The sequence below is a fragment of the Lynx rufus genome, unplaced genomic scaffold, assembly GCF_022079265.1.
Source record: "Lynx rufus isolate CCGP_SWC_20201006 ecotype Redwood Valley unplaced genomic scaffold, mLynRuf1.p SCAF_3, whole genome shotgun sequence".
Taxonomy (NCBI): Eukaryota; Metazoa; Chordata; class Mammalia; order Carnivora; family Felidae; genus Lynx; species Lynx rufus.
Genome location: NW_025814845.1, coordinates 121,648,489 through 121,666,235, shown reverse-complemented (window position 1 = coordinate 121,666,235; position 17,747 = coordinate 121,648,489). Strand labels below are relative to the sequence as shown.

General features: G+C 41.2%; 1 protein-coding gene across 3 annotated transcripts; it reads right to left on the bottom strand.

Annotated features, from left to right (window-relative positions):
• Positions 1-1,989: 1,989 nt before the first annotated feature.
• LSM6 (LSM6 homolog, U6 small nuclear RNA and mRNA degradation associated) lies at positions 1,990-16,853 on the bottom strand. Of its 3 annotated transcripts, XM_047091933.1 has the most exons (5): positions 16,751-16,835; positions 15,013-15,102; positions 8,234-8,349; positions 4,489-4,602; positions 1,990-2,278 (listed from the first exon to the last, which is right to left on the bottom strand). In XM_047091933.1, exons 3-5 carry the CDS (start codon positions 8,325-8,327, stop codon positions 2,244-2,246), a joined length of 243 nt encoding a protein of 80 aa, XP_046947889.1. In that variant the 5' UTR covers positions 8,328-8,349; positions 15,013-15,102; positions 16,751-16,835; the 3' UTR covers positions 1,990-2,243. The 3 variants fall into 3 exon arrangements, with proteins under 3 accessions (XP_046947889.1, XP_046947887.1, XP_046947890.1); XM_047091931.1 differs by lacking the exon at positions 15,013-15,102 and having other exon boundaries at positions 16,751-16,853; XM_047091934.1 differs by lacking the exons at positions 15,013-15,102; positions 16,751-16,835 and adding an exon at positions 13,790-14,009.
• Between the last annotated feature and the right edge of the window lie 894 nt (positions 16,854-17,747).

The following is a 17,747-nucleotide window of genomic DNA, read 5'->3' as shown; positions in this document are numbered from 1 at the left end:
AAATGTTTTTGTGAAGGTGTTTTTTAGATGAGACGCATTTAAATCAGTAGACTTTGAGTAAAGCAGATTACCTTCCATAATGTGGGTGGGTGTCACCCAATTGGCTGAAGACCTTAACAGAAAAGGACTGACCTCCCCCAGGAGGGGAATCTGCCAGCAGACTGTCTCTGGTGCAGCTCTTCTCCAGGTCCCCAGGCTAAAAGCCAACCCTGTGAATTTTGGGTTTGTCAGTCCCCACAATCACATGAGCCAACTCTTTAAAATAACTCTCTTTCTCTGCGTATGTGTATATATCTATACACACACACATCTACATACCAACCTATTAGTTCTGACTCTCTGGAGAATCCTAACACACACACTGTGGTAAATACTGCCATTGCTCACCAACACTTCCGGTTTTCTCTCCTGGGTCTGTAAAACAAAAATTACACTTTCCAGGAAACTTAGAGTAAACCACGACCATGTTACTTGCTTTGGCTAACAAGATGGAGGGAAAGTGATGGGGGGGGGGAAGCATTTAAGAGCCGGTATGATTGCTTATGCCCTTCCCCTGTAGCACCAAACCTCAGTCCCACCGAGATGGTAGAAACAAGACTCAGAGCCCCCAGGTGACCACGATGAGCAGGAATCCCACCGGCTGGCCCCTGTGGACGTGGAGCATGAGTGAGCACCATTTGTTGTTTCAAACCACCGAGATCTGGGGGTTGTTTATGATTGATACACCACTTGGGAAAAAAAAAAAAAAAAGTTGTCCTGGTGATTTGTACTTACTGACTGAACCCTTTCAAGCCCCTGTCAAGAAGTGATAAATTATTGAAGCATAGCATAAAGTGTTTTCTTTTTGGTGTGCACACAGTAAAACCCTGTGAAATGTTCCTGTTCACCTTTCCTCAGTTATTAAAAAATAATTGTTTCCAATTACTCTGATCTTTAAAATAAAGCAAGACAAAAATGCCACATATACTTCCCCGGAACTGGCACCACCCCTTTCCTCCCTCCTTCCCTCTCCTGCCCCCCACAACATCCTTCAACCAGGCAATTGTTTAAAATCACACGACTGGCTCCTGGAACAGGAATGCTGTTCAGCTTGGGGAGGGAGAGAGGAGGAAGGCCAATACAACGTCCACACAATTGTCTGGTATTCATTCAACCTCAGTGCCCAGATACATGTGTTGTTCCTAGAGACCACATAAACTGCTCAGAGAATAAAGCGGGGTTGTGGAAATCTCATTAATAAACTGTGAAAACCCTCTCAGCGGGAGTCACATAATGCAGAGGGGGCCGCCTTGTGCCAAGCAACGTGAATGCTTGGTGCTCTGCTCCTGGACAACATCACACTCCCACACAGCTTGGATCTGAGAGAAAGGCTTCCCAGGAGCCCCTCCCCAGCGGGGGTGAGGAGAAATTCTCCCCCAATCACGGTGAAGCAACTGGAACCTGAGTAAGTTTACAAACTCCAGGCTTTGCTTTAATGGAAACCACTGCCAGACAGACATATGTACGTGACTGGCTCCTCCCCTGCTGTGTTTCATAAAAATTAGAGAAGGACACTGATGCCAATGCTCCTGAAAGAAGGCGAGAAAACCTAACAAGTCTAACTGCACAGGAGGTGCAAGGTGACTGCAGACAGACCTGGCTTAACTGGGGTGCTTTTTGCTAAGTGGAGTTTGGGTCTCCCCCGCAACTCCATTCAGATTCCCACTGCTGTTGCGGATCCCCAGCTCTACTTTCTATCCAGGTGACAGAATCAGAGGCTGAACTTCTGACTTCACAAACCCTTCTCAGCCTCAGACTGAAACCGGACGCCTCTGTCGAACATTTCCACTCACACATTTTGTGTGGCAAATCGAAGGCGATGGGCTAAAGAAGGACGTCTCTAAAATGTTTTAATTACCACCGCATGCATCCTTTCATCAGACAAGTAAGTAAAGCAATCAGAGCATATGACACTGCTGCAGCCTTGGGTTAAAATCACGTACAGGGAAATAGCTTTTCTTTCTTTTTTTATTCTTTTGCTTTCTGCACACTGACACAGAGGTAAAAGGAAATGACTGAAACTTAAATAGGAAGGAACGCGTCGCAATTACATTATCACAATTCTGTACATTTCTCTTCCTCACAGGTCAGTGAAAAATCACCAACTATTATGAAATGGGACAAGTGGAAGTCACAAAGGAACCCCCCAAAAATCTCATAAAAAAATATACCCCAGTATGAAAAGTATTGTACTCCTGGCGTCTTCACATCCTTCTCTTCTGTGTACTTATATACAATACTGAAAAGAAAAAATAAATATGTTGAAAAAAACCTGTGCTTAAGTCTCACAACAGCAAGTTCTAAAAGCAAATAGATGTTGGCCTAACATCTCTGCAAATTTAAAGGGAATTTTCATACGACACGAAAAAGTCTAGGACGACTGAAAAACTAATTTCATGAATCTAGACGCGCGTCTGATGTCTTACAGGCCTGTGTTCTAGTGCTGGCTGTACATGTGACTGCAAACTGAGACCAGGAGGACAAAACAGAAGGGATGTGAAAATCCCTGGAATCTAAGAATGTCTTATAATTACAGATTTATTATGCTTGTAGGAAAGCAAATCAGTAAACCCACCAGGGGAGACTTCAGATTAACAATAAAAAACATTTCCATCCATCTCTCCAATAAAAACTCTAAACTTGCTGTTTACTATTCTTTAATTACAACACGATAAACAAGGGCTGAGGAGTTTTTGTGGGTTTTTTTTTGTTTTGTTTTGCTTCTGTTCTTGTTTTTAAAATACCAGAAGTTTTATTCTGAGTTCCCTTTTAAAATATCAACCTTTGGTGTTACCCAAAGTTTTGATCACCTAGTCCTCTTGTGAACACCCAAACTGGACCCTTCAGGGTATGTGGTGGTCCATGAGAACAAGACGAAATGTGAGAACTAGGGGACTCTGGTCAGGCTTTCGCCGGAGGCGTTCTTCCCACCCCCTACCCCCCTGCCTACTGAGACTCCGACACGGCTCTTCAAAGTGACATTAAAAGGCATTTTGACCAAAGAACGTAGCACAAATTAAACAAGTAAGTCGGGATCCTCTTTAAGAGACAAAGATGTAAATCTGGGGGGGGGGCTAAAGAGAACTACTGCTGATTACATCGTGGAAAAAGTTACATGAAGGGAATCATCAGAATGACAGCAAAAACACGCCTGGGAAACTGGACAAGCACTACATGTGGTGTGCATGTGACAGGATCTAGCCTGTCACCACTCACAGGTGGCTACTGCTATCAGCTGTCTGGAGATGGGCAGAGAGCATAACATTTCTAGTAAATGGACGGAGTAAAATAAGAATAATATAAAAAAAACAGAGAGGAAATTTTCCATGTTGGGAAGACTAAAAAGCCAGCAAAAGATGTAAAAAAAAGAGAGGACGTGAGAAAATGTGGTACTGTAAGAACAGGAGACAGAACACCTACAATAAGTCAGGATACTTAGTTCAGAGCAGAGATACATACAGCTGTAAAGGCGGATGAAGAAGTTACCCAGAACCAAAGAATGCACGTCCATAAAAAACCTGAACTCCATTTGAGGGATGGGACCAAAGAGTGGGGATGGGTCGAAGGGCAGTTACCACAGTTTTGATGTCTCTCCCTTCCCCCTGAGAAACTCAAATACGACTCTAATGATAACTGTTTAAAACAAGGTACTTAAAAGTAACTGTAATAATCATAGCAATATACTAGCAGAGTAACTTTAGAACCCTATTTCCTATTTTGTCTTTTTTTTTTTTTTTTTTTTTTTTTGCCAAACTAAAGGATGCAAACCTCCACAACAGGCATTTGAATGTTTAAGACAGAAAAGGACACACAGGACAAGGTGACTGCCAAATGATGCAAACCAAAGACAGTGGGGAAACAGGGGCCATCGTTTTGGCTCCAACTGCCACTGTGAGAGGCAGTGTTGGGGGAATATAATCAATCAACTGTATTCAAAAGTACCGGGTTCTGGGTCAGTATACTAATGCCCCTCGGTTCTTCATTAGTAAAGAGAGGGAAGGTGAGAATGCCTATTCTAAAACTCCAGGAGGCATCTTTTTTTTTTATTTAAATTTTTTTTTTTTCAACGTTTATTTATTTTTGGGACAGAGAGAGACAGAGCATGAACGGGGGAGGGGCAGAGAGAGAGGGAGACACAGAATCGGAAACAGGCTCCAGGCTCCGAGCCATCAGCCCAGAGCCCGACGCGGGGCTCGAACTCGCGGACCGCGAGATCGTGACCTGGCTGAAGTCGGACGCTTAACCGACTGCGCCACCCAGGCGCCCCTCCAGGAGGCATCTTAAAAAAAAATGGTCACAATGAAGATCCGAGATATAAGAAGTTAAAAATTAACAAGGCAAAACTAAAACTAAACTTTTGAATTATGTAGAAAATCTGCTGGGGATCCTGATTATAAACAAAAAGGTTTATTTTGGATGTTACACAACTGTACAGTGAGAGAATATTACCATTGTTTCCACGGATAAATGCATCCCCGTACTTATTCTTCAGCTGTCCATTTACATATTCTTCAGTCTGCTCCAAGGCTATATTCATGTAGCCATCCAGGCAAGCCAGGACCCCTGGAGGCAGATTTAGTCAAAGAGAAGATACTTAAAGCAAGTCAGAGTTGAAAATTACAGGGTATACCTTAGAGCTGACAATCTCTTTATTTGTTAGCTCTTACATGCTTAATATAAAAATTCACACTGTAAATGAAACTCAGATCGGTTCATTCTGTGCCACTGTGAAGGAAGGCTAAGAAGCATACAGTGTGAAAGCAGTCATATACCCACTGCTAAGAGGGAAAACATCAAACTATCACTTGCTTTGTGATATGTGTGATAACAACAGCAAGTTCTAAAGCCTTCCCAAAAATAACAGAACAAGCATGTTCCAAATAAGACACCATCCTTTGAAAGCTAAAATCAGGAGTGGGCAATTATGCAGGAACAAATGACCACTGGCCAAGACTCCTCGCTTCCAGTGGCATTTCTTACTTCAGCCACTAAGTGAAATATGGGTCTGGCAGATTTATTGCATTCTTTCGCAACATCTACTGCAGCAGATGAATGTACTCCAGGGTTAAGAGGAAGTCTCCACAATCTGTTAAAATAATAGAAGAGGAGACAGCAGGTGCTCCTGAAGGCACATCTTAAAGCTGTGACTCACAGTGAAGAGCAGCTTGAGAAGAGAGGGCAACATATTGCATTATAACACATCCCTTTCTGTTTTGTCACAGTTAGAATATTTTCAAATCCAGACTAATATAGAAAAGTGGCCCAAGACGTTCTGAGGAGCTTTTAAGGAAAAACTGTTTGAGTGAATCTTTTTAATTGTGTTAAAATGGCATAAATTGTGCAAAACTTGCCCTGATATCTATATCTATATCTATATCTATATCTATATCTATATCTATATCTATATCTATATCTATATATCTATATCTATATATCAGGGCAAGTTTTTTGTTTGTTTGTTTTGTTTTTTGTTTTTTCCAAAAGGTGAAAATATATAAGCCTCTAAGTCTGGGTCTCTAACTTAAAGTGGTATTTTCTAGAAAAAAAAATTAAGTGAAAACAAACAGTACAAACTTGATTCAATTAGTCAAGTCGATGGCTTCATTTGGCCTCCACTTCGTTAATATGCTCCTCACTCTGCCTCTGCCCCCATTTTCCTCTAAACAAAAAGTTTCTTTTCCCAATTGTGTGTGTCATGAGAACACAAGACGTTAACCTAACGGAATTCTGCTAGAAGCTGCACACTTTCAGAGAACCAGAATAGATTATGGACAATTACTAACAATTATTTCCTATCAAAAGAAAGTTTAGGATGTAAGTTTGTAGTTTATTTCCTGCTGTATCATTCTACATCAAAACCATAATCCTAAACGGGCAGGAAACTTCTGAAACATGATATGCAAATCTATTTTAAACTTAACTAAAGGCATTCCAAAATGAAATATTCACTAATAAAAACATCTCTTCTCCTGGCAAAGGTTGTTTTATGAAAAAGATTCCAGGAGGTTGTAATTGTAACCCCCTCCCTTCTCTAAGGGATAAACTACTATGAATAACAGAAGAAACAACGTTTTCTTTAAACTTCAAGAGAAATTGTTACAGAGAGCTGGGTTTTTTAATTCAATCATTATGGTTACTAGCCATGTGAAAGGCGGTTCAGCTTCACTAGTAAACAAAGAAACAGAAACAAAATGAAACTATTACTTGTTGCCAATTAGAATGGAAAAGTTGAAAACAAGGCTAATACAAGGGTTGGTGAGAACACAGAGAAGAATAAACCCATCTGCCCCGACTAGAGGGCCACTTGGCAAGCTCATTAACACAGAAATCCTAGCCCAGAGGATTTCTTCTAAAGAAATACTTGGACAAGTGTTCAAAATACATGTCAAAGAAGAGGAGTTGTTTACTTAAAATAGCAAAAACTCGGTAAATACCTACATGTCCATTAACAGGAAACTAGTTAAAAACAAAAACAAAGTGGTGGTACATCCACACAAGGTACTCCTATGCAGCATTAAACATTCTGTAGTGTCAGAGAACTGAATGCATTTTTTTTAATGTAAAAAAAGAAGATAAGGGCGTATGTACAGATGATTCCATTTATATAAAATTATGCTTATATGGACACAGGTCCCAATTGGTAAGCCTGATTATCTCAATGGAAAATTTGGAGCGACTGCTTTCTTCTATATACTTTTCTTCATTATTTGCTTTGAACTTGCTTAAAAAAAAAAAAAAAAGAAAGAAAAAAGGAAAAACACATATATTACCTTTACAAATTCAAAAAATTTCCCTAATGAGGATAGAGAAAAAAAAGTTGGGCTAGGCCGGCTAATCTCCCCAATGAAGTGGATTCTGAGAAGATATTGAACATAACGTCCCTACCCTAAATGACTGGCGAATATGTTCAAATCTCTAGAAGTCTGGTATCTCCTTTGGGCTCATCAAAAGTTTATGGGTGTAAAGCGGTACATAGAGACTTTCTATCTCAGTATTCAGTATAAATCCATTAGTTCTACTACAAAAATCAAACTAAACTGGAGGTATGTTGTTGATATCAAGAAACTAAAGCGTTACAAAAACAGTAGAGTGATTTCTTAACAAGGCTTTTAAGTTAAGCTTGAGTTGGGAGTCCTAGCTTCTCCCTTACTAGATGGGGATAAACAGGTATCTCAAAGGATTTACGTGAAGATAAATTGGAAATTGAAATGATTAGCACACAACGGACACACAGTAAGTTCTCAGTAATATTAAATTTGCATGTGTAGAAAGAGGAAAAAATTCAAGATTACTATCATCATTCAGAAAAGAGACAAAAGGCTTTACTCTGCTAATGAATTCATTATCTGCACCCGTGAAATATTCCAGGTAATTAAACATACTTAAATTTTGGAAGATTAGGAATTTAGTAACTTTTAAAAATAGCATGTGAGGGGCGCCTGGGTGGCTCAGTTGGTTAAGCGTCCGACTTCGGCTCAGGTCATGATCTCATGATCCGTGAGTTCGAGCCCCGCGTCGGGCTCTGTGCAGACAGCTCAGAGCCTGGAGCCCGCTTCAGATTCTGTGTCTCCCTCTCTCTCTGACCCTCCCCTGTTCATGCTCTGTCTCTCTCTCTGTCTCAAAAATAAATAAACATTAAAAAAAAAAAAATTTAAAAAAAATGGCATGTGTGATACCATTTTTCCCCCACAAAGTTCATTTCAGTAGTGTCACAGCCTCTTAAAAAGAACATTCTCTAAAAGAAAAGAAAGGTGTATCTGGAGTCCACGCATATTGTAAGAGTGGGAAGTTCATGTTGTAAAATGATACTGTCTAAACAGCTGCTTGTCATTCGTGAATACTTTGGCAAAAATGAATGCTGCTGGGCTAAGGTGTTCTTCTGTACCTGGTTATTTATGCCCCAGGTGACTGAGAACCCTGGCTCTTACCAGGGAGCTTAGGCACACGCAGTCGCAAAGCACAGACAGGAGACAGCAGTCACACAAATCAGAGCGGAAGTCAGAAGCACACACTCTGCTACCTGCACTGTCTCCAAAAGGAACTATCTTAGGGGTAGAAAAGAAATAGGCATAAAAACTACGGAGAACCCATACTTTTTTGGTCTCCTGGATATGTTTAAGACATTAATAAAAACCAGTTAAGTCATATTTACTTATTTAGTTGCACCAGTGAGGATGAAGCATGAAAACACTACCTCGATAATCCACTCCAGAATTCAATTTTACCACAACTGGTCGTCCAATGATTTGCTTTAAGAAGTCACTCGGGGTTTGTTTCCGTAGACTCATTTTAACAATCCTGATCAAGAATCTGAAAGGGGGTAATAAAAGTGAAGGCAAAAGTTAATTATTCAACAACAACAACAAAAAGCCTGGAAACCTTTAACGTATCTGTAGGAAGTCAAGTATCAAAGGACCACAGATGAAGACTCAACATCATTCACTACTGCTATCACAACAGGGCAGCTGACATGTTTCCAGTACGTACAGCGAAATACTAAACGAATGCATTATCTCACTCAGGTAACCCACAGCGACCCTATGACACAGCTTCACCACAGCCCCCTGTGTGAATAGAGCCCCTATTCTTAATCGCTTGTCATTACTGTCTCACACACAGTCAGTATATGCATTGCAGCCATGGCCACCTCCATCATTTGCTGAATGCTTTCTCTATGCTGAGCACTCTGCTAAGATCCTTATAAACACTATCGCATTTGATCTTTGTAGGAACCCTGGGAAGAATGTCTTAATACCTCATTTTGCTAATGAAAATAACAGCTCAAAAAGTTGAAATAATTTGCCCTCCAAATGTGATGGAACCAACGTTCAAGCTCAAATCAGTCATATTTTAAAGTCTATGTTATATGATGTAGACATATTTACAAACGACTGATGCCAAAACAGCGTTTCTCAAAATAATTATAATCATAATTGAGAGCTAGTATTTGAGTGTACTGTATGTCAGCACTTACCTAAGCGCTTTTATGTATTAATCCATTTAAACCTCACTACCTTATGGGGCAAGTATTGTTTTTAATCTTCATTTTACAGATGAAGAAAAAGACAGAGGTCCTGCTCTGGCACATGGCTAGTAAGTGAATGACCAGCCCATGCTCTTAATCATAACCTTATATAGCCTCCTGAAAGTTGCTAATGCAGCCAGAGATTTTGATTTCCTCTATTATAATAAAGATATATACTCTATGTAATTATCTTTTTTTTAATTTTTACTTTAATCACCTGGTGCTCATCACAAGAGTACTCCTTAATCCCCATCATTTATTTCACCCATCCCCCCACCCACCTCCCCTCTGGTAACCATCCATTTGTTCTCTACAGTTAAGAGTCTGTTTCTTGGTTTGTCTCTCTCTTCTTTTCCCTTTGTTTGTTTTGTTTCTTAAATTCTACATATGAGTGAAATCATATGGTATTTGTCTTTCTCCAACTGGCTTATTTCACTTTTGCATCACTAATACTCCCTAGCTCCATCCATGTCATTACAAATGGCAAGATTTCATTCTTTTTATAGCTGAGTGATATTCCACTGTATATATACACCACTTCTTCTTTATCCATTCATCAGCTGATGGACACTTGGGCTGCTTCCAAAATCTGGCTATTGTAAATAATGCTGCTATAAATAAAATCTGGGGTGCATGTATCCCTTTGAATTAATGTTTTCATATTCTTTGGTAAATACTTTCATAGGGTAGTTCAATTTTTAACTTTCGAGGAACCTCCATACTGTTCTCCAGAGTGGCTGTACCAGTTTGCATTCCCATCAAAAGCGCAATAGGGTTCCTTTTTCTCCACATCCTTGCCAACACCTGTTGTTTCTTGCACTGTGGATTTTAGTCATTCTGATAGGTGTGACATGATTATCTCATTGTGGTTTTGATTTGCATTTCCTTGATGATCAGTGATGAGCACCTTTTCATGTGTCTGTTGGCCAGCTGTATGTCTTCTTGGGAGAAATGCCTGTTCATGTCTTCTGCCCATTTTTTAATTGGATTACTTGTTTTTTGGGTGTTGAGTTTTAGAAGTTTTTCTATGTATATTTTGGATACTAAACCCTTTATCAGATATGTCTCTTGCAAGGATCTTCTCCCATTCCATACGTTGCCCTTTAGTAAGAAAAAGTCTTATTCAAGAATAGGACTCTGAAATACAGAGTATTATATACCCAGATCAAACATACATAGTTGCCAAAGACTCCTTTCAAAACTCATCTTGTTATATAACAGTTATCTGGCTCAAAATATTCTGGTAAACCAATGTAACAAAACTGTGGTTACTTAAGCAAAAACTGATAGCAAAAGGAATTTGAAAATTAATTTTTCTGTTTCAGTCAAATGAAGTTATTCTTTAGTAGCCATATAGTATTGACACTTAAAAATCAGTATGGATACAATATTTGAAGGATTCTGCTCAAAAACTCAAATTGTTTTCAATCAACATTTTCGTAACACATTCTTCCAGAAACAGCCCAGCTTATTTCACTCCAAATCTGTTCACTCGATGACCTGAATTCAGGGTTAGGAACATTGTTTGCAGATCTTCTCAAAGTGAATCTGTGCTGGCTCAGCAGTTTGGGTAAGGTAGAATGCTAGGTTGTCAGCTTTTCATTTCTTCAACAAACACGTGTCTGTCTGCACATATTTTCAACGAAATTCACAAACATCTCATTCACATAGGTTCTGACCTTAAAAAACTTAGAATCTAGAAGAATTTAAACTCTTGTTCAAAGAGTGTGAGTAAACAAAGGGAGTATAATTTCAGTAAAATAATTTTCTGTAACCATGAAAAGTCAACATCCTAAGTTAAACAAAAGAAAATGCAAATTTCACAAAGTATTCTTGAATTTGGAGCTGTTATTTGGACCATTCCCTACTCCATCTCCCCAAGAGTTGAAAGACTTTAAAAATGTGATCAGCTAATTATTTTACTCAGGAAATTTTAATTTAACTTTTCCACTGGATTGCCAGTTTATTTTTGTAGCTACAGTCTCAATAGATAAGTGGAATTACAACCGCTATTCAGTACAATCACTATTCATTCAAGACTCAGACCACACAACAATTTTATGTTGTTTTGAACACAAGGAAAAATATTACAAAGTAAACCTTGTAACAGATTCAGTACTCTTGATGGGTTTAGTAAAAACAAACTAATCTTCCCATTCGTCTATAAACTGCCTCATTTATGTCCTGAACACGTGCTGTTTTGTGGTTGAACAGGCCAGAGAGACTATTAACCCCAAAGGCCTGATAGAGACTCAACTCATGAGTCAGGCTCATTTCCTATTAGATGGGAAATCCCATTACGGCACTTTCTAGGTACAAGACTCGAGATGAAACTAGCTGTTTATCTTGTGTTAAAAAAAAAACACTACGATGCATTGTCACGTGAAAATCTAGTTGACAGGAATATTATTAACTACCTTGTCCAAAGTTAAATTAATGACAGAAAAAAAAAGACCACAAACCTCGACAACTGCTGGTATTAATTATTTTTAAAATGTTAATCATCTTCTTTCTTCACCTTTTTAAAGAGCATAGATAATATCCTTCTAAGCTCATCAAAGATCACACCTCTGCCATTAAGCCACATTTTTACTCCAATTAACATCAATCTCTTCCTGAAGGCATTCAACACTTCTAACTTTTGTACAGCGCCTAAGTGAGCGCCCAAGTGTCAGGCACAGAGGCTGGGGGTGTGAGACTAATGAGACACACATAGCCTTGGGCCCTCAGACTTTGCGCTCCAGAGCTGGCACAAGGACAGGCCAATGGAGAACTTTTTTAAAAAGTTGTAATGTATTTGGACAGAATTGTGCAGGGAGCAGCACACAGAGAAGCTCGCTTAGCGCAGGCTTGGTGGGTCAAAGGATTCCTGGGGGAGACATCTGAACTGAGTGGAAAGGAAAAGGAGTCCACTGGCCGAAAGGACAGAAATCTTGGCAAAGGCAGCAGACTGTGTGTTTGGGTTTGAGGAGAAAATGCTACACAGGCAAGGAAGACAAAATGTAGCTGCAGAAGGGAGAAGGGCCACATTTCTGGCAGGCAGGGCAAGTCAGGCTAAAAGAGCTTGGGCTCCAGCCGCTAAGTCAGTTTCCTAAACATCCATCAATTGGCTCACTTCGGGATTCTGATTCGGCGGGTGCGGGAAAGAACCCTGGAACCGGTTTGCACATGCCCAGCAGACCCTTCTGAACTGGCAAGTATGGGGAATACTGTGTCAGTGGAGGGGAACACGAGGGGGTTCTAAGGAGAGACTCACATGAGCTCCACCTGCTACCTTCCACAGCAGAGTGGAGGTGACCAGCTCACTTAGTTCTGGCAGGATGCGTTTCCCATTTGGTTGGGATTTGTTATCATCTGTCACTACTCTCTTTTATATTCTCTACTTTTTTATATACAAGTCCTTTCTCCCTCAAAAGACTGTGAGCCACATGAAAGGAAAGACTAATACCAAGCTTTGCATTTATTCTCCAGGACATCTTCGTTCTGCAGAATCTCTTGGGAAAAAAAAAATAAAAAAACATTTTAAAAGTTATTTGAAAAGAGGGTGGTTGCTTCAAACACATTTTATCCATCACTTTAGGAGGCCACGTCTTTTACATTCATCTTCATTAGGCTTCCTGGGTACTCCCTGTTACTTAATGACTGGCCCATAAATCCATTTTGTGTGAGTAAATTGGTCTCAACATCACAATTTTTCCCATCACTTGGCTCACGTAATTTTAAGTGTTCATCTTTTAAATTGGTTACGGCAGAAGGAACAGTTCTGACCATTTCTGAAGCGAGAGAAAAGCCTCTTGAACCATAAACACATAAGAAGAAAAAGGCCTCCTTTCTGCAGGGGTCACCTTGATAAAACTTCTCCCTTCAAAATTAAAGCCATAATCACCTCTATGGCTCTCTCCCTCCCCTGCCTCCTACTCAGGCTTGTTTTAAATGACCTATTTTCAGAAATGGCTATTAAGTCAAAGGCTGTATATTTTCTGCCAGAAGCTACTGAGATGAGAGGTCCAGTATAAGAACATCTGCAAACTGCCCTGCAGAGACTTTTTTCTTTTTTTTTTTTTTTTTGGTAAAAGAATGGGGGGAAAAAACAAATTTTATTCATCCAACTATGTATGTTAGATTCACAAGCAATTCACACAGTAACCCTGCAAGGTGCTAAGCAGAAGTAAGGCTTTTGGTCCCAAAGCCTAAGCCCTTTCAAAGCTGCCCTTTTGAATATGTCTAGATTCTCCTGCTAAGCCTGGAGCATGGCCACAGACGTGCATGGAGATGTAAGTGGAGATCTGGGTGGAGAGTAGGAGCACTGGGGGGAAAATGCCTCAAGTGACAAATAGCCTGTGAAGAAATACAATGGTCAAAGGTTCAGAAGGAGATCTGATGTGATTTCAAGAGTTGCGTTATTGAGCAGATGATTTACAGATTTGCAAACCATGCAAATCCTGGTTTCTTGGCAATGTTCACCAGTAAACTTTCACCTACTCATAGCACACTGACAGCTTCGGGTGAAAAAAACGTGATAAGTAAAACAAAACAAAAAAAAATCACAATGAAACACAACATGACAACCCAAGTAAACACACACAGCCCTGGACGGAGAGGGCATCAGACACGGAGAGCCGCTCCCTAAACATCTCCCTTTTGAGACAGGGGCATACCTGGCCCCCTTCTGAAGGCTTCATACCAATCCCTCCTCCCCACACAGTAGGGGGCTGCTTTCCTCACCCCTCTCATGTGAGCCAGGAACCTCAGCCCTCAGGGTACCACTTTCCACTTCTCAGGCCGTTCTGTAGTCTTCCTGTTGACCAGTCTCCCACGGTAGGTTCTAAGCTTCTCAGAGGCAGGGAAAGTAGTATCCCTGGTTCGTAAGCTCACTAGCCAAGCCTGTGGGGGGCATTTAATGTCAGTGCCAAGGAAAATCCCTGTCTCTTTCTCCCTGACCCACAAACTACGGTTATAGTAACTAGCATGGTATCATCTGTGCACTTAAATAGCTACAGCACAGTAGTAACTCTATTACTGACCATCAAATAAAAGAAGAATGAAGAAAACTGAAATGTTTCTGTGTTAAGTAAGAACCAACTGCATGGAGTCAACAGAGATGCTTGTTAAAATGAAGATTCCTGAAGCCTGCTGCTAATCAGACTCCCCGAGCAAGGGGCACTGTCACATTTTTATAAAGTTCCCCAAGTAATTCCTGTAAGCAAGTGGGGACATTGGGAAATGTCTGGAGACATTCTGGAGAAGGGTGGTGCTATTGATATGTAGTAGATGGAGGCCAGGGGCGTTGCTTCACGTTCTACAAACCATAAGATAGCCCTCCACAACAAAGGATTATTTGGCCCAAAGTGTCAACTGGTCTTAAAGCAACAAAGAATTTTAAAAAACCTTCAAGGTATAATAATTGAGAAGAGCTCAATTCTAACCAGATAATAGAGTACAAAATACAACTTATTAGATCCTTTATTCTGACATAAAAATCTGAAAACAACTGTCAAAAGTCTTGGGGGCACCTGGGTGGCTCAGGTCATGATCCCACAGTCTGTGAGTTCGACCCGCACATCAGACTTGCTGCTGTCAGCACAGAGCCTGCTTCGGATCCTCTGTCCCTCTCTCTCTTCTCTGCCTACCCCCCCCCCCCACCACTTGTGTGCGCTCTCTCTCTCTCTCTCTTTCGCTCTAAGATGAATAAACATTTAAAAAAAATTTAAAAAGTAAATCTTGAAGGGGCTGCCATTATAAATAATGGATTTCTAATCCCAGTCATGAAAATGGTCAATTTCCCATTTTTCAGTATTACAGTTCCCTCAGATGATTAAGTCTTTGTTCTTTGGTACAATTCTAAAAGGATAGAATAATCCAAGTGATGTAAACCTTTTTTTTTAATTCTCATACCAAATATGCCAGTCTAGTGAGAGACCACCCAATGCAGGATAAGGAGTACTCACTTGGGAGACTAATCTCAGCTCTGCTACTTAATTTAGCTGTATGCCTTGGATAACTCCTCATTTCACCTCTCAAGGCCCCAGGCTCCTCATCTGCAAAATAAGGAAGTTATGCTAGATGATCACTTAAGAGATCATCTTGCTCTAACACTCAGTCCAGCCTATGCTGACTTCTGCTCCAATAATACATTTACACACACACACCAAATAACCCTCTTAGACTCCTGCAAAAATTCAAGCAATTGGAATTGTGAGATACCACCACAAAAGAGACAGAGAGAGAGAGGCTGACGTATTAGAACTGTATTATGAGCTATCACTCTTTTGGTGAAAACAGGCATTATCATACATGAATGATGTAAACTACTAAAACTTTTCTGAAAAACAATTTGGCAAAGGGTATGAAGATCTAAAAAGACCTTAGTAGAACACAGCATCTATTGTAATAATTTCACTTCTCAGAATCTAGTCCAAGCAAATAATCTGAAATACAGTTTTTTTGTTTTTTTAAGCTTAACAAAGTATTACCTGGGATGCTAAAGTGAAGCAAAGGGGTGCCTGGGTGGTTCAGCCGGTTAAGCGCTCAACTTCGGCCCAGGTCATGATGGCGGGTTTGAGCCCCACGTCAGGCTCTGTGCTGACAGCTCAGAGCCTGGAGCCTGCTTCGGATTCTGTGTCTCCCTCTCTCTCTCTGCCCCTCCCCGGCTCACACTCTGTCTCTTCCTCTCAAAAATAAATAAACATTAAAAAAAATTTTTTTAAGTGAAGCAAAACTTCTCAAACACCCTAAACGCCTCACAGTCAGGCAATGGCTGCATTTATGGGCCCTACACAACGGCAGAATAGGCAGCCAATCAAAAGATAGAAAATTAGAAGTTTTTAGAAAGAACTTTTAAATGAAAGTGGACGACTGTATATACTGTTAACTGATAAAATAGGGAGTCTAAGCTCGAATAGAAAGTAGTACATACAAGAGTAAAATACACAAATAAATGGCAGGCGGAAAGGTTTCAGTGAATCTTACTTCCTTTACCATATTCTTATGTGTTTTCAATTTTTCAATAATCCTGTATTACTAAGGCGTGGGTGGCACACTAAGTCACTACTACCAACCTTATCTGCATTAGCCTAATTCTAGACACTCTAAAAATACCTGCTATGAGCGAGCGCGCGCACACCTATACACAAAAGTCCTGGTGATAGGACTTAACACCATACAATTGTGGACATCCGAAACCTGAGGACTGGGTAAGATGGACTGGGTTAGGTGGGCTGGTCCAGCTCTCAATTCCTGGGTGTCAGCGGAACCATCCCGACGTGGTCGGTGTAGCCCTGGGAACCGAGCGAAGCCTGCCCGTGTATTCCGGGCCCGCTTTCTCGCCCAATCCGCAGACTAATGTCGGGGTTCCCTCGGGAACTTCTACACCAGGACTGGTCTCGGAAGCCAACTCGGTGGGGCCAGGCAGCTACCGTTCATCCCTGCGTGGTCTAGACGCCCCCCGGAGGGGTGCCGGGGGCGGGGGTGCGGGGGTCTCAGGGCCGGCGACCACAGATCTCCTGACTTCCTGGCCTTTCCAGGAGTGGAGGAGACCGTGAGCGCGGCATCGTGCGGGCACCCGCCATCCGCAGGCCCCGGAATCCACGCTCCGTCCTGGCCCAGATCCGGGTTGCTACTCCCCAAACCCGCCCGGGGCGAACGAACACTGGGGCCTCGAACCGCCCGCACAGCCGCCTGGCTCACCTGGTGGCCGGGATCCAAACCTCCTCTCCAGCAGCGCCACTAGCTTGCCTCCGCGGACCACCCGGGTGAAACCGAAAGTGAAACTGCGGCCGCAGGTGGCACTTTTCTGGGGAACAGAGTGCTGCCTTTCTTGGCTACGGCAGCCCGCGAGGACCGAAAAGGCCAGACTTCGCCGGAACGCTCAAATCCAAGAATTTTTTGCCTAAAGTCGAGGTTGGTGCTTTGGAGGTCAAAGTAGAAAGCTCTGGTGCTCTCTCTTCTAACGGAAAGCAAACACCCTTAAAAAGGGAAAACTGGAAGTGATCTTTCAGCCAGGATTTCTTTTAGGCAGAAATGCAAGAAATAGTTTGAAGTCATACTAAACTGAGTATTACTGCTAGCGTAATGACTACGCGTACCCAGGAAGGTCCTTAATTAAGTTAATGCAAATGAATAAATAAAACAGGCAGCCTCAAATCTTTAAATCCACTTTTGGGTTTTTAATTTTTTTTAACGTTTATTTATTTTTGAGACAGAGAGAGACAGAGCATGAATGGGGGAGGGTCAGAGGGAGAGAGAGGGAGACACAGAATCTGAAACAGGCTCCAGGCTCTGCACTGTCAGCACAGAGCCGAGGCGGGGCTCGAACTCACGGACCGCGGACCGCGAAATCATGACCTGAGCCAAAGTCGGCCACTTAACGACTGAGCCACCCAGGCTCCTCCACTTTTGGGTTTTGATTAAGTGTGTGAAGATGAAGTCATTATTAGTAAAAGATTGTTTCCATGGCAACGTTAATTGCCACAAAAAGAATCGAAATTACTAAAGTAACTCCGTATTATAATGGCATAAATTGTGTTACATTACAATCTAGTTCTAATTGGAAATGGTGTGCAGACGCTATTTAAGTGCTACTATGGGAACTTGGTTTGGAATTTTGCATGAATTCTCAATATTCTTGCTATTAATGGAAAGGGCGAAGAAAAACAAAACTGTTATACCAAGACTTGATTCCTTT

Coding starts and splice junctions, on each gene's coding strand:
- LSM6 (XM_047091931.1), bottom strand. CDS start 8,327: ATGAGTCTACGGAAACAAACCCCGAGTGACTTCTTAAAGCAAATCATT. Junction 4,603..8,233: donor TTCTGGAGTGGATTATCGAG/GTAGTGTTTTCA, acceptor ATCTGCCTCCAG/GGGTCCTGGCTTGCCTGGAT. Junction 2,279..4,488: donor ATTTATCCGTGGAAACAATG/GTAATATTCTCT, acceptor TTTTCTTTTCAG/TATTGTATATAAGTACACAG.